Raw genomic sequence first — 17073 nt, 5'->3', positions numbered from 1 at the left:
ACATGTTGCATTTATATTTTTGTTCAGTGTTAATCAACCGTTTGATAAAGCCACTCATATACCTGCATACAACTTGCTGCCAAGCAAGCTTTTTTTGCTAAATAATTTAAGATTTGCTTGACGAATAAGAACATTCAATAGGATATGTTTCCTAGACAGACTCAGTGAAAAAGAAAAGAAAAACCACTGAAGAACCAGACAAAAGCAGAGGTTGGAATTAACCTTTTAATTGAGTGAAAAAACTCAAAATAAGCACATTTACAGACGACGCCCACGACGACCTCCCTTTCTGCGGGTGCTGTCTGATGGAATAGGGGTGACATCCTCTGCAAGAGAGCAAGCGTTAGTGAGCATGATAAACAGTAACAAGAATTGTACATTGAATCCTTTATTCATCAACATCCTCATTTTAACATGTTCAATGAATATTGTCTGAAAGGCATTGAACAGATTCATACATTTGGCTAAAATGTCTCATCCAAAGTCGCTGTGAATGAGCATCTGCTAAATAACTGTAAAAAATACATTGTTGTGACAACAGTATTCCAGAGTACCGTACAACTTTAATTGAAGTCTCATTGCCGCCTGTCTCCTTTAGCCGGGCAATGGCACACACTTCAGCAAATAAAGTGTTTCAAATAAACACCCAGTCTAAAACTACAGTTTATGACCTTACCATGAATAGTTAAAGATTTAATGTTTGATTTGTTACATAATTCAATGACTCAAATAAGATGCCAATCATCCATTTTTGTTTTGTTTATCAGCAAGTAAGAAACTGCTAGCCATTGGCTACTAACAGCTGACTGAACACCGCTAGCTAACTGGCAATCACAGTCCACTTTGGGAGTACAGACCAAGTAATCGACTGACCGTCCTCTAGTGGCCAGAGTAAGAACTGCCGAAAACGCACAGAAAAAATTATTAGGATGTTTTATTATTAGGACGTTCTTAAAAGAGGCATACTAAGACAATAAATGTGACACAAATAACAGTGCAGGAAATGAATAAATTGATTAAAATGCTTTAAGTGAATGCTGGAATGAAAGAATTAACTAGGCAAATGAGCAAAAGCGGTATCCATTAAGGCAATCGACGCCCAGCTCAAATAGAAGCCCGCCTAAGCGCCTGTTGTGGTCAGTGATTTAAGCAAATAAAACACCCAGGCTAATAATTGAAAGTTTTACGGTATGCATATAAATTACACCGTGTTCAGGAGGCTTAAACAAAAAGAGGCCAACAGAAAAGTAGAATTGTTTCACATTTAGTATGAGACTAGCAGAACAATAATTTCTCAAATGAAACATTCTCATCCTCCGGAAAACATCAATATAAGCAGTATATTTAACCATTCGTGTATGAAATAGGCAGACATGGTGTTTCCCAACGTTCTCCTTGATTAGTTGAATCAGCCATGGCAGTGCAGTGCTATAACTGGGCGATATGGATTAAAATTAAATTATGGGGGATTCACAATATACACCTACTATTGATTTTTTTCTTCTTCCATAAATATAAACGTTGTCTAAATAAGCTTGCTGCACAATTAGAAAAGGTTGATACACTCCATTTCAAACAGTCAGGAATAATCCAATTCAGGGCTTGTAAAGTTATACCTAGGCTAAATAGAAGTCTTCCAAAACAATAAGAGCCTCTAATAATTATATCAAAAAAGTTGATGCTGCTTTTTTTGCAATAATCACACATCTGGTTTTCAAGTCCTGTCTACGAAAAGGCAGTTTGTTACTAATTTAACCAGAACTATGCACATCCACTAATGACCAACCTCTAGTAGCAGGCATTATAGGAAATTAAAAACACATCGCAAACAATCAAGCACAAGCCCACGTGCTAGTGAGTAGCCAGCTAACCTTTTAATTTAAAGCCAACGTGGATCAATTTGCTTGTTAAAAAGGTAGAAGTTAACTTATGAATTCACCCTCCTGTCCGTCTCCAACTGTTTGAACAACGCCTGGTCACTTTGTCTAGATGAAATCAAGTGGCCTACCTGGATAAAATACTTTCTCAGAATGAGAACTGAGTAGCAAATTCCTTACATATTTATAACACAATCTAGACAGCTAGCACATAACTGTGGCTAAAATGCTGCCAGCGGTATGGGGGTACTGCAATGTTCTGTGCGATACGGGATGCTTGGGAGGTCCATAACACCGATTGAAAGTAAACTTTTATATGGTCATGGTTATGCTGAAGTTTAGGGCCATCCCAAGGATGCCAAATAGCACTGATCGTACCGCAATGCAGGGCGCAACAAACTGAGCATTAATGTTCATTTATGTTCCAGTTTTACTGTAGTAGGGTCTGCTTTTCTTCATTTTGGAAGTTAAAACAAAAACGGCATCATAAGACAGATTCGGTTGGCCCAAATCTTAAAAGGCAAATAGCGAGTTCAAACTGCTTGTTGTCAGAAAGGGAGACGTGATCTCGTGAGTGGCAGGGGCTTTGTGTCTGTGCAAGTGGAGAGGTGCAGCAGTGCACAGTACAGAAGGCACAAAGGAGATAAACCAAAAAGACAAACACTCATTAAAACATAAAAAATAAAAAACTTGATTCTTGCAATATAGGCATTTGGAACATCGCACTAATACAAATTCGAATAAATTCAATATAAATCGCCCAGCCCTACTAACAAGTGGACCATCTATTGGTCGAAGGCAGGGGTTGAAGAAAAAATAACAGCACCATCTCGTTTATTACAGATACTCCTGACAGAGTAAATGAGCGAAAGCTTACCGATGCGTCCAATCTTCATGCCAGAACGAGCCAAGGCACGGAGAGCAGACTGTGCGCCTGGTCCAGGGGTCTTGGTTCTGAAAGGCAAAATGTTCACACTGAGTACGGTTGCACACAAGACAATCTAATATAGTCCACTGTAGATAAATTCAGTTCGACAACACACGTAAACGCCCGCACGAGTAGGCGAGCTGTAAGAATGGTGTTGCACATCGATTTAAGTCAAGTCATAGCTTTAGTCAAAGTAAGATATATTTGGCCTTGAAGAGACAAATTCAAACGACCCACTTCGTGCAAATCCGTGTGAATGCATGATACCTACGTTTCGTTTCAGAGCTGGGTTTATTTCAATGTTACCACCCACCAGCATGGCATTGTTTATTAATCAGGAACAGGTGCCAAGTGATTCTTCTTTGAGACCGAGATGAACCAAGCAGCCGCATGTCCACTTGGCTGCCTGAGCAAATTAAAACTGGGCGGGGTACAAACTTGATATTGCACCTCCACCTTCCCCCCCCCCTCCAGAAAATGTGTAAATTCTCTTTAGCTAGTATGTATAAAAAATAAATAAACATCTGACCATTTTATAAAATTGTATAATTGCGTGATGTCATTTAACACAACCTGCTCCCCCAAGATGAATGTGTTCAACACTAAAGTTCCGCTTCACTACAGTTCTTTGATTGGTGTAACGTTTGCTAAAAAACATCCAGATAATGATTTATTTTTTTCACTTGTCATTTGCAGTGTGCATGAACATGAGCAAAGACAATAGCTGTGATTATTTCCATACGCACCATTTACACATACGGGGGCTAAAATTAACACCTGCTGGGAGATTTTGACATTGGTGGATGAGATGTCTATGTCACAGCCATGTTGGCAGGTGGTCAGGGCTCCACAGCGTGAGCATTTCACTCCCATTTGTGAATAAAAATAGTCAAATGAATGCTGCAGTAGCTGTTATCAAAGTTATCCCCTTTTCTGTTTCATAGCTTGTAAATTAAAATTGCACGATGTCAAAGAACTATGAATCTATATAGCCCATTACATCTTGTGCTGCAAAACGTCCTGGCTGGGGGCTGTGAGCACCTGAAGAGCTGAGTGAAAGATTCATTTTTAGAAGCACAGGCATAAAGAGTTGGTCTCATTTACTTGAAACGAAAGTCTACTGAAGTGAGAGTGTCCTTGTGTTTCATGGCTATTTACATTGTTTTGTTCACAAGCTTGGTTGTTTTTCTAGGTTTGAGTTTCAACTGCCAAGGGAGAAAAGACGAGGCATTCTATTAGTCAGAATCAATCTCACAGGCACAAACATGACGAGTCGCGCTACCACGGTAACCTTCCGCCCTAAAAAGAGTCAGGAACATTTGTCTCTGTGATATTTTGATTAAAATACGTGACAAAAAAATAAAATGACCCACATACCACATTACTTGTTACATTTGTTGTAGAATTGTATTTTGTTTAACCTTTAACTAGGCAATTCGGTTAAGAACAAATTCTTATTTAGAATGACGCCCTACCCCAGCCAAACCCTCCCTTAACCCAGATGACGCTGGGCCAATTGTGCGCCGCCCTATGGGACTCTCGACCATGGCCGGTTGTGAACCAGGGTCTGTAGTGACACCTCTAGCACTGCCGTAAACCGCTGCGCCGAGAAAGCATGCGTATCTTTTTTTGGTGTGATTTTAGTAGGGGGGGGGGCGATATTTTGGATGGTAAAAAATGTCATTGTCTGGTAGATTTTTTTTAAAATGTACCTGTTAGTGAATGGTAGACCAAAAAGGTAATTTTATTCCCAGCTCATATAGTTAATTTGTCTGATATTCTGACGACCAGAAGGGCCCAACATTAGAAACTCCCATATTACCTCACTTCTAAATTGGAAATCTAGTAACGATAAGACTGGTTGGTTCTAGAGGTTCTGCTGGTCTCTAAAGTTAGGGAAGACTACTTTCAGTTACTATGCCCCGAAGTCCTGTAATGGCCTACAGGTCACTACAACTTTAGTCTTTGGTCCCAAAAGGGGAATATGGGGCTCTGATACCAATGGAAACTGCACTTGTTTTTGATTGATTGCATACATTAGTTTCCACTGACCTTTTGAATGTAATGCAACATATTTGTACGCATGTAACTAATGCTGTAGTGATAATGCTTGAATTGTCGCTCACATTGCTTGAACTAACTTTGGAAAGACGACGCTGGTCTTAATGGTTTCCCCTTGTTATATAAAAGTTATTTAAAAAATTAAAATATGGCAAAGTCAAAGACTTTGGTGGTGGTTTCCATCAGTGGTGAAGTTTTCCTTAAATAAATGTTATTGTAAATCCAGCTCCAGCCATAGATCCAGCTTGGAAAATGTTTTGAATATGGCATAGAAAAAATAAAATTAAAATAACATTAGCAAGATACCTAGCCATCTAACTAGATAAGTTTAGCATGCTAGCTGGCTATATTGTGCTGTCAGTGACCTATTTGTTGAGGTTTATCAACTCCACATGGAAATTCTCACACCCAATCCGTGAATATGTAAAGTAGCATTCACCATTCTTCAGAGGTGGAACCTAAAGGTACATTTCGTCTCTAGGACAAGAAATTACATTGAAATAGCGGCTGCAACTTCCTCTGGGGGTGGGTCCTTTAATTGCATGGTATATTCGCACATGCAACAAGAGTAGTCCAAGGACAATGTACCAGAACAAGTTAGCTGCACCATCCACTGTAGATGTACAAAAGACATGGAGCAACACCAGATTGTGCTTCAGATCAGTGAGGAGGGGGTTCCTAACCTGTTCCCGCCAGTGGCCCTCAACTTGATGTGGAGGGCAGTGATTCCCAGCTCCTTGCACCTCTGGGCGACGTCCTGGGCGGCCAACATGGCGGCGTAGGGGGAGGACTCGTCTCTGTCGGCCTTCACCTTCATACCACCAGTCACACGGCAGATAGTTTCCCTGGAGGGAGCAGGTACATGTTTCGAACAAAGCATTTGAAATCATACGATCGATTGCTATTGATGGACGGCATGCACTTTACACAGTTTAAGCCAGAAAGGGCAGTCTTTTTTTAAATATAAAGCTGGGCTTGCACTATTCCATTGTATCCTGTACTTACTTGCCAGAAAGATCAGTGACGTGAACGAAGGTGTCGTTGAAGGATGCAAAGATGTGGCAGACTCCAAAGACATTCTCGCCTTCGGCAACCTGAGGTCCCAGGGCGATGACCTGTTCTTCCTTCTTTTCCTTACCCTTACGAGGTGCCATAGCTGCAAAAGATGCATTTGTCAGTATTGATGACGTCAGACATGTCTGGCATTAGCATCCATTCAAGTGTCCCAATTTGGGACCAGGTGGAGTGGGCACCATTGCTAAATAGTTAGCAGGCTAGGTCTTGGTTAAGGATGGGTTCCTTTGTAGATAACTTCACCACAATATACTTTTGTAAATGGCTAGTTCGCTAAGTAACTGCAGGAGAGTATATGGACAACCATTAACTAGCCATTATCGCAACTGACCAATAACCAACTGTCTGGCTTAAAAGCCAACGCTCGACACATAAATCACATAGCACCACAGGCAAGCAGCGAGACTTGTTAGCTATATCATAGCATATACAACACGACAATTTCCATACAAAAATAACCCATGTGTGATTGTCAGTCACAGCAAAGTCTAGACTAAAAACTGCAGAAGCCCATCGTTAGCCGACTACTTTAAGGTTAGCACCGAATTACCACGACAGCAACCTAACTAGTATCACTCAGCAGGTCTCTTCGATTTAATTTTACTTCAAAGCTGCAAAAATGCACATGACTGAAGACAATATGGTTAACATGGCAAATCATAAAACCCACTCAATATGCTCCATCCGGCTAGCGAAATTCAGGCCTTACAGTGGTGGAAACCGCTGCTTACAGCCAACACCAATGTCATTTAATCCAAACGTCTGAAGCTGATTTCAGACAAATTACACATTTAACATACCAATCAAAGTTCAGTGTATCGATTAAAAGCACAAATGACACTTTGTTCTTTATGTTAAACAGGATTAATTTGGATATAATTTCTGCGACATTGTACCTGTGTGTGTCTCTTCTAAAGCCGAAACAGGAAAGGAAAGAACAAACGTAACCGGGTTTAGAGTTCAAGCTTTCTTTTTCCGGAAGTAGACCGTGCACTTCACTGCCATCAAGCGGTTCATTTGTAGCACAGTCTATCTCTCTCGTTGTCTGTACGGTGTATAAATCAGAAATATAAGTCAGATATATGAAAACGGCCCATTATTGTACATTTCAACATATACATTATGTGACATATATGTACTTATGTGTGTGGATACATATATCTGTATGTATGGGCATATTACTATATGCACATATATGTGAGACACATGCAGTATTCACATTTATATTACATGGCCAAAAACATGTGGACACCTGCTCGTCAAACATCTAATTCCAAAATCATGGGCATTAATATGGAGTTGGTCCCGCTTTTGCTGCTACAACAGCCTTCACTCTTCTGAGAAGGCTTTCCACAAACAAAAATATATGGAAATGTCTGCTCTACCCAAAATTACAACCAACTAATTGCAGGATTACCGCAAAAATGGAAGAGGCAAGTGGAAGGGGGAGAAAGTAAGGAACTTGTCTGTCGGTCCTGCATCAAAGACCAAAATTGGTTAAAGAAAATTGTGATAAATAAAAAAGTATACCAGTTTCATTTAAGGACCCAAAAATTGACAGCTGTGCCACATAGATTGCAAAATATTTGGGAAGAGATTTTCAATGTACTGATTCCATGGCACATGGTTTATGAACTGATTCCCAAAACGATGCTGGATTCAAAACTTAGAATTTTTCATTTAAATTCGGGTTAGTTTGGCCAGGGTAGGTCATCATTGTAAACAAGAATGTTCTTAACTGACTTGCCTGATTAAATACATGTTTTTTTTTTAAACATCCCAGCTTTACAGATTTTGCGATGAGACAAAATCATTAGATAATTTGTTTTGGTACTGTCCACATGTAGCTTGTTTTTGGTCGCAGGTCCAGGAATGTCTGAAGAACTGCAGATATAGTCAATCGATCAATAATATAATAATACTTGTAGCAAAAAAATGTATCTTTAATTTGCAATCTGTAGAAACTATGAGAATAGAAAGGTTCAGAACTTTTGTGAAACATCACAGCACAGTTGAAAAATATATGGCAAATAGAAATCCAATAGGGATGGAGATAGGTGGGAGGGGTTGAGTGGATCTGAAGGGTGGGTCTAATAACAAAGTAACTAATGTAAAATATACGGTGTCCGTAAAATGTATATAGGTTCAGAACTTTTGTGAAACTGTACAGTTAAAAATATAGGGCAAATAAAACTCTATGGTCTTCAGAAATAGATGGGATGGGTTGATGGTAGTGGAAGGATAGGAGTAAAAACAAACAAGAATAACTAATGTAAAATAGATTGTGTCTATAACATTTTTAAAGTATGTATAAGCTGGAAGTAGAAGCCAAAGTGTTGTTTTTCATTAGTTTACTTCAATTAGGGGAGGGGTGGTAGGGTTAGTGGAAAATATATTTATATACAGTACCAGTCAAAAGTTTGGACAGCTCCCCCGTTCATGCTTCACGGTGGGAACCACCAATGTGGAGATCATCCGTTCACCTACTCTCACAAAGACACGGCAGTTGGAACCAAAAATCTCAAATATGGACTCATTAGACCAAAGGACCGATTTCCACCGGTCTAATGTCCATTGCTCATATTTCTTGGTCCAAGCAAGTCTCTTATTATTATTGGTGTCCTTTTAGTAATGGTGTCTTTGCAGTCTCCTCTGAACAGTTGATGTTGTAATGTGTCTATTACTTGAACTCTGTGAAACATTTATTTGGCCTGCAATCTGAGGCGCAGTTAACTCTAATGAACTTATGCTCTGCAGCAGAGATAACTCTGGGTCTTCCTTTCTTTGGCGGTCTTCATGAGAGCCAGTTTCATCATAGAGGTTTTTGCAACTGTACTTGAAAAAAACTTTGAAAGTTCTTGGAATGTTCCGCATTGACTGACCTTAATGTCTTCCAGTAATGATGGACTGTCAATTCTCTTTGCTTATTTGAGCTGTTCTTGCCATAATATGGACTTGGTCTTTTACCAAGTAGGGCTATCTTCTGTATACCACCCCTACCTTTTCACAACACAACTGATTGGCTCAAATACAAGAAGAAGGAAAGACATTCCACAAATGTACTTTTAACGAGATGGATGTTACTAACATGCGCTAATGTGACTAGAATGACGTTGAATACAACAACCAACTTCCCAGGACATAGACATGTGTTATATGGGCAATTACGCTTAAATTCTTATTAATCTAACTGTACTGTCCAATTAATTAACAGTAGCTATTACAGTGAAAAAATACCATGCTGTTGTTTGAGGAGAGTGCACAACAACAAAAAACTTGTATCACTGGCTTGATACATTCACCTCTGAAGGTAAATAATGTACTTGCATTCAGTACTCTTGCTCTGGTTTGTCATCCTGAGGGTCCCAGAGATAAAATGTAGCATCATTTTGTTTTATAAAATCAATTTTTAATGTAGGAACTGGGGTCTACAGTTTGACCCCACTGCTGTCTCTTGCTCCACACCCACCACGACCGGCCATCTAGATGTGTGAAAGTTAGTGTATAAGCTAATGTTCCATCATGTATGATATTCCTGGGAGTGTGTAAACTTAACTAGTTTATTACCATAGCATACCATATCATGTTTGTATGTGCTCTATAGTTATGTACTTGAAAATGTATGAATTTACCAATTCGGCAAATTTGCGCAAACTCCTGGCAGACTTGATACAAAATATTGTGCAGTAATGTAATTCTTCACTGGACCAGTCTGAAACGTTGCACACACACTGTTGCCATTTGGTGGCCAAAATCTAAATTACACCTAGACTCCTATCTGAATGTATGGCCTTTCTCTTGCATTTCAAAGAAGATGAAAATTTTAAATAAATAAATAAACGCTTGTCTTATTATTTTGTATTTTCTTTTACCAGATCTAATGTGTTATATTCTTCTACATTCATTTCACATTTCCACAAACTTCAAAGTGTTTTCTTTCAAACGGTATCAAGAAAATGCATATCTTTGCTTCAGGTCCTGAGCTACAGGCAGTTAGATTTGGGTGTGTTATTTTAGGCTAAAACTTTTAAAAAGGGTACAGTCCATAAGAGTCACACCTGTTAATTAAAATGCATTCCAGGTGACTACCTCATGAAACTGGTTGAGAGAGTGCCAAGAGTGTACAAAGCTGTCATCAAGGCAAAGAATATAATTCAATTTTTTAACAGTTTTTTGTTTACTGCATGATTCCATATGTGTTATTTCATAGTGCTGATGTCTTCACTATTATACTACAATGTCGAAAATAGTTAAAAAAAAGAAGAAAAAAAAGAAGAAAAACCCTGGAGTAAGTAGGTGTGTCCAAACTTTTGACTGGTACTGTATATACAGTGCCTTGCGAAAGTATTCGGCCCCCTTGAACTTTGCGACCTTTTGCCACATTTCAGGCTTCAAACATAAAGATATAAAACTGTATTTTTTTGTGAAGAATCAACAACAAGTGGGACACAATCATGAAGTGGAACGACATTTATTGGATATTTCAAACTTTTTTAACAAATCAAAAACTGAAAAATTGGGCGTGCAAAATTATTCAGCTCCCTTAAGTTAATACTTTGTAGCGCCACCTTTTGCTGCGATTACAGCTGTAAGTCGCTTGGGGTATGTCTCTATCAGTTTTGCACATCGAGAGACTGACATTTTTTCCCATTCCTCCTTACAAAACAGCTCGAGCTCAGTGAGGTTGGATGGAGAGCATTTGTGAACAGCAGTTTTCAGTTCTTTCCACAGATTCTTGATTGGATTCAGGTCTGGACTTTGACTTGGCTATTCTAACACCTGGATATGTTTATTTTTGAACCATTCCATTGTAGATTTTGCTTTATGTTTTGGATCATTGTCTTGTTGGAAGACAAATCTCCATCCCAGTCTCAGGTCTTTTGCAGACTCCATCAGGTTTTCTTCCAGAATGGTCCTGTATTTGGCTCCATCCATCTTCCCATCAATTTTAACCATCTTCCCTGTCCCTGCTGAAGAAAAGCAGGCCCAAACCATGATGCTGCCACCACCATGTTTGACAGTGGGGATGTTGTGTTCAGGGTGATGAGCTGTGTTGCTTTTACGCCAAACATAACGTTTTGCATTGTTGCCAAAAAGTTCAATTTTGGTTTCATCTGACCAGAGCACCTTCTTCCACATGTTTGGTGTGTCTCCCAGGTGGCTTGTGGCAAACTTTAAACAACACTTTTTATGGATATCTTTAAGAAATGGCTTTCTTCTTGCCACTCTTCCATAAAGGCCAGATTTGTGCAATATACGACTGATTGTTGTCCTATGGACAGAGTGTCCCACCTCAGCTGTAGATCTCTGCAGTTCATCCAAAGTGATCATGGGCCTCTTGGCTGCATCTCTGATCAGTCTTCTCCTTGTATGAGCTGAAAGTTTAGAGGGACGGCCAGGTCTTGGTAGATTTGCAGTGGTCTGATACTCCTTCCATTTCAATATTATCGCTTGCACAGTGCTCCTTGGGATGTTTAAAGCTTGGGAAATCTTTTTGTATCCAAATCCGGCTTTAAACTTCTTCACAACAGTATCTCGGACCTGCCTGGTGTGTTCCTTGTTCTTCATGATGCTCTCTGCGCTTTTAACGGACCTCTGAGACTATCACAGTGCAGGTGCATTTATACGGAGACTTGATTACACACAGGTGGATTGTATTTATCATCATTAGTCATTTAGGTCAACATTGGATCATTCAGAGATCCTCACAGAACTTCTGGAGAGAATTTGCTGCACAGAAAGTAAAGGGCCTGAATAATTTTGCACGCCCAATTTTTCCGTTTTTGATTTGTTAAAAAAGTTTGAAATATCCAATAAATGTCGTTCCACTTCATGATTGTGTTCCACTTGTTGATTCTTCACAAAAAAATAGTTTTATATCTTTATGTTTGAAGCCTGAAATGTGGCAAAAGGTCGCAAAGTTCAAGGGGGCCGAATACTTTCGCAAGGCACTGTATATACATACCTACTCATTCAAGGGTTTTTCTTTATTTTTACTATTTTATACGTTGCAGAAAAACAGTCTTTCCACTAAATGTTGGAACATTGCTGCAGGGAATTGCTTCCATTCAGCCACAAGAGCATTAGTGAGGTCGGACACTGATGTTGGGCGATTAGGCCTGGCTCACAGTCGACGTTCCTATTCATCCCAAAGGTGTTCGATGGGGTTGAGGTCAGGGCTCTGTGAAGGCCACAAATCTCCGTCCCAGTCTCAGGTCTTTTGCAGACTCCATCAGGTTTTCTTCCAGAATGGTCCTGTATTTGGCTCCATCCATCTTCCCATCAATTTGAACCATCTTCCCTGTCCCTGCTGAAGAAAAGCAGGCCCAAACCATGATGCTGCCACCACGACAAAACATTTCTGTATGGACCTCGCTTTGTGCATGGGGCATTGTCATGTTTAAACAGGAAAGGGCCTTCCCCAAACTGTTTCCTCAACGTTGGAAGCACATAATCATCTAAAATGTAATTGTATGCTGTCACGTTAAGATTTCCCTTCACTGGAAGTAAGGGTCCTAGCCCAAACCATGAAAAACAGCCCCAGACCATTATTCCTCCTCCACCAAACTTTACAGATCGCACTATGCATTCGGGCAGGTAGCGTTCTCCTAGCATCTGCCAAACCCAGATTTGTTCCAGCCGATGCTTGGTATTGCGCATGGTGATCTTAGGCTTATGTGTGGCTGCTTGGCCATGGAAACCCATTTAATGAATCTCCCGATGAACAGTTATTGTGCTGACGTTGCTTCCAGAGGTAGTTTGAAACTCGGTAGTGAATGTTGCAACCGAGGACAGATGATTTCTTACGCGCTACGCATTTCAGAACTCGGCAGTCCCGTTCTGTAAGCTTGTGTTCTACCACTTCGCGGCTGAGACGTTGTAGATCCTAGATGTTTCCACTTCACAATAGCAACACTTACAGTTGACTGGGTCAGAAATGTGACGAACTGACCTGTTGGAAAGGTGGCATCCTATGACGGTGCCACATTGAAAGTCACTGAGCTCTTCAGTACGGGCCATTCTACTGCCAATATTTGTCTATGTAGATTGCATAGCAGCTCAATTTATTTACCTGTCAGCAACGGGTGTGGCTGAAATAGCCGAATCCACTAATTTGAAAGGGTGTCCACATTCTTTTGTAAATATAGTTTATGTAACAGGAACATTAATTTAGTGATACTTAGTAGTCATGGTAATAAAACGTTCGAATGAAACGACTCAAAACACTAAACACATTTAATCCAATTTTTTGCTCCCATCGCTTCTTAATTCAGCCATGTTATTGTTGTAAGCCATTCCCTCGTGTCCATTTGTTGAACCAGGTAAGGACTTCATGACAAAATCTGTGGAGGGAATGCAACAAATCCAAGATAAATAGCACATAGAACAGTTAGGGGTTGGGTTAGGGGGCATACATGTTTTTTTTGTGGTTGTTTTTTTTCAAAAGCTTATCAGATTCAGTTGAATAAGAAATCCTTGACCATTAATGCCCTATTTGCAATGATTAAATTAAGGGATAGTTCACTTTTTTTTTTTACACCTTATAGTCAGTAAGAGGGTTCCTTACCCTGAAAGTAGTCCATGGGCCAGGAGAAACTGTAATCCATGTTCAAAGATTTTTAAATAGCCACTATTGACTTGAGGGGATTTAGCAATCTGACTATAAACTCTAAAAAAAGTAAACTATCCCTTTAACATCTTACATTTGTTGAATGGGGGAAAAAATAATAATCTCGAAATCAGTGTCTGGAAAAATATTCACCATTCTTTCTGCCATGAGTCATTTAGAAGTGATATTATATTTTAGAACAATATCATGACGATACCTGCACACTGTCAAATGCATATTTGTAATCAATGAAGAAAAAAACCTGCTCACCAGTTATTGTTATCACTTTTTCAGGATCCAATCTCTTTTGTCTCCCATTTTAGCTTTACCACTTAGAATTGTTCAAAACAAATAAGTTCAATGTGTCATAATTAATGACACAGCCAAATATTTAAATTTGAGTTAGGTCTAAAGATAATGACTCTGGTTTATCTGTACAACGCTACAAATAATACATACATATATATACATACTATACCACAGCCCCCACACCTCTCTGATTCAGAGGGGTTGGGTTAAATGCGGAAGACACATTTCAGTTGAATGCATTCAGTTGTACAACTGACTAGGTATCCCCCTTTCCCTTTCCATAGTCCCATAGAATTAGAATGAGTAAAATGGACATTCCCATCAGAAACAGTGTTGGTTTGCGTGAACAGCAACTAGCCTCTTTCACAGGCGATGTGCCTCCGGTTACCTGTTAACCTTAAATGTGCATTCTGAGATGGAAACCCCCCAAAAATGACCCAATGTGATTAGATCTTCTTCAAACTTGGAGATGAAATTCGACTGAGCCTGAACATGCTTCTTCATCACCTGCAAGGCCCAGCCCTTCCATGATCTAAATGCCTTTGACCCTTATAGTCATTCTAATTCTACGGTCTATACGATCTCTGTACATACCTCTCAGGTTGCTCTTCAGCAACATGTCAACATCAAAAGCACCCAACAGCAGCTCTTGCCATGTCAATGTAACTGTTGGCCTAGTTGCATGACTGCCCTCCAGACGTTCTTTGGGACCGTAACGTTTGAGCCTGGGTGAATTTTGATCTGCAAAACATGAATAATTCAGTCAGATGCTGTAAAAGACTAGAACGTACTGTAAGTACAGTAACATAATACATTCTCTTTATTTAAAATAGTCATGCCAGCTAATACACTGACTTGTATTTAAAAATACACCATTATTTTAAGATTATATAAAAGTTAACAATCATGTACTGTTTCAATAACAATAAATACACATATAAGAAAGTCTGTTTTAACCTTTATAGCTAAATAAAAAATAAACAAAATCAGCCATCTCAATACTCAGCAAGCCTACGGTAGCATTAAGCTAATAGCAACCCTATAGAATTGACAGGCTAGTGTTAGCGCAGTTAGCTTAGCGTTAGTGTATACCGTTTAAAAAATAATAATAATACAACTCTGTAATATATAACACTTGAAATCTGGAGATGTCAGGGCATAGACAATATAAACGGAGTAGAAAAGAAACCACAATATTATCTCAGAGAAGCTGTGAATCAATAAATTTAAACCAGAATATTAGCTGGCACCATTTCTTCATGTTATTCTATGGGCTAGGCTAGCTTGGCCGCAAACCATCTCATCTCTATGTCAAGATCACTTACAGTTTTCACTCGATCAATTGACACATTTAAACTTCACAAGTTCAACATAAAAGGTAAATATCACTCAGAACACCATTTAGTCTCCAACATTTTCTATAAATAAATTGCTTGTGTACAGTAGCGATGCGTGTGTAAAATCACTGGGGAAGCTAAACCAGAAAAAAAGCCATATTACAACCTAGTGTATGGGTTGTGATAATTGTGTTGTTTCCTCTGTAACCTGTTAGTTCATATGCCTTGACACCGTGAAAAATAGGCTTAAGGCCGAGACGATAAGAAGACAGTGGCAGAATAAAATTCAACCACACCTTTGTTTCATCACAAAACTGAAATCAGAAGAGCAACCTCTGTCCGGTGAAGTCCACAAAGCACATTGCATGTAAACAGGGAAGGGAGACTCTCTACCGCACCCCCTGCTGTTGGCAATATGCATAAACGATTCCCAATGGAAATTCTGGGAGGACTCAGTCCAAAAGAATAGGTCATTTACAACCCGATTGCAGTCATTAGTTAGAACCATAATATCTAAACCATGTTTTATAAATCCAATGTGATGCCATAACCTTATGGGCAGCCACAACTACAGTGTATGACAATAAACAGGTTTCTGTGCTATTTCAAAATTTACATAAATTATAAACCTACAATAGTTGTCTACCCCATCTCAATCTATTCTCAAAATGATGGCAAGTAATCATCTACAGTAGCTACAAGAAACAAAGTAGTAATAATGTTGCCTAACACCAAATGCAATGACTAAATAATTAATCCCTACATGTGAGATTTATGTATGGTTTTTAAATATGCGATGTAAAAAAAACTTTTAAGGAAAACATTTCAGAGAAATAAATCCATTGAACAAAAAAATAATCCATGTACATTTTGCATGAGGAAAATAATATAATATATTTTAAATTGTCTGTCACGTTCTTTGATATTTATGGGCACACATTACTTTTCCCTATCCTGTTCCGTCAGGATTCAGCTCAAATTAAGCACTGGATTTACTGTTATATGACAGCTAAGAAGACAATTTACAGTCACTCACCACGTTTCCATCCAGTTATGAAAGTAAAGTCATCTTATTTTGAAAAAATCACGACAGCTGTGATAGAAACAGGTAATTTCGGTATAATTTTTTATAAATGCCGACAGATAATTTGTTTGACATGGGATCGTTTTGCGTCGGGAAAATGAATTGACAGAAATTGTGGTGGAAACGCCCTTATGCGCAAATATTATATAATAACCATCAGATCGAAGTAAACTTGGATTCAACGAGATGATATGGCGTGTGGTCCTCCCAATACGACTCGGGACAGACACCATGCAGTTTATTAGGCTACAGATGAAGTTATGAACTTCACAGGGCGGTGAAAGTGCACGATGATATTGATGCTCCTTTCCCAAATATCTCGAGGGTCTCATTCTGGTGACATGATTGACGCTTGCCTGCCGTTTGACAAATAAAACTATTCTCGCCCTTAGCCATAAACAAGCCTACCCGGACTGTTTCTGCGTGCCGTTGACTCGAGTTAAAATGCCAGGGCCAGAGTATCTGTATTTGCTATTTAATGCATAACTCGGTAGAATTGAAAATGCGACGGAAACACATTGAACTTTTATTATTCGGTACATGAACATTTAAGGGGGGAAAAATACATTTATGCACTGTCATCACGCACTGAGTTTTATCCGCAACAAATCCGTTTGGAGCGAAAATGCGGGTATTTTCTTGGTGATTTTTTTAGAATATTCGCATGAAAATCTGTCGCCAGTTGGATGAAACCTCGTTTATGTGCCACATTGGTTTACACAGTTTTCAGGTTGGGTCCCTGTCCTGCTCTTATTACATTACATATTCCAAGAGATCGTCATCAACTACATGTA

General features: G+C 39.2%; 1 protein-coding gene and 1 long non-coding RNA gene across 2 annotated transcripts; both read right to left on the bottom strand.

Annotated features, from left to right (window-relative positions):
• Positions 1–211: 211 nt before the first annotated feature.
• LOC115135451 (small ribosomal subunit protein uS11) lies at positions 212–6941 on the bottom strand. The gene is made up of 5 exons (XM_029670150.1): positions 6837–6941; positions 5872–6022; positions 5550–5711; positions 2755–2831; positions 212–326 (listed from the first exon to the last, which is right to left on the bottom strand). The coding sequence occupies exons 2-5, from the start codon at positions 6018–6020 to the stop codon at positions 259–261; spliced, it is 456 nt and encodes a 151-aa protein (XP_029526010.1). The 5' UTR covers positions 6021–6022; positions 6837–6941; the 3' UTR covers positions 212–258.
• Positions 6942–11780: 4839 nt separating this feature from the next.
• LOC115136397 (uncharacterized) lies at positions 11781–16520 on the bottom strand. The gene is made up of 3 exons (XR_003864609.2): positions 16232–16520; positions 14453–14599; positions 11781–13283 (listed from the first exon to the last, which is right to left on the bottom strand). It is a non-coding gene; the product is annotated as an uncharacterized LOC115136397 (long non-coding RNA).
• Positions 16521–17073: the final 553 nt, after the last annotated feature.

The sequence above is a fragment of the Oncorhynchus nerka genome, linkage group LG10, assembly GCF_034236695.1.
Source record: "Oncorhynchus nerka isolate Pitt River linkage group LG10, Oner_Uvic_2.0, whole genome shotgun sequence".
Classification (NCBI taxonomy): Eukaryota; Metazoa; Chordata; class Actinopteri; order Salmoniformes; family Salmonidae; genus Oncorhynchus; species Oncorhynchus nerka.
The sequence above is the reverse complement of the archived record's forward strand: the minus strand, read 5'-3'. Positions and strand labels throughout refer to the sequence as shown.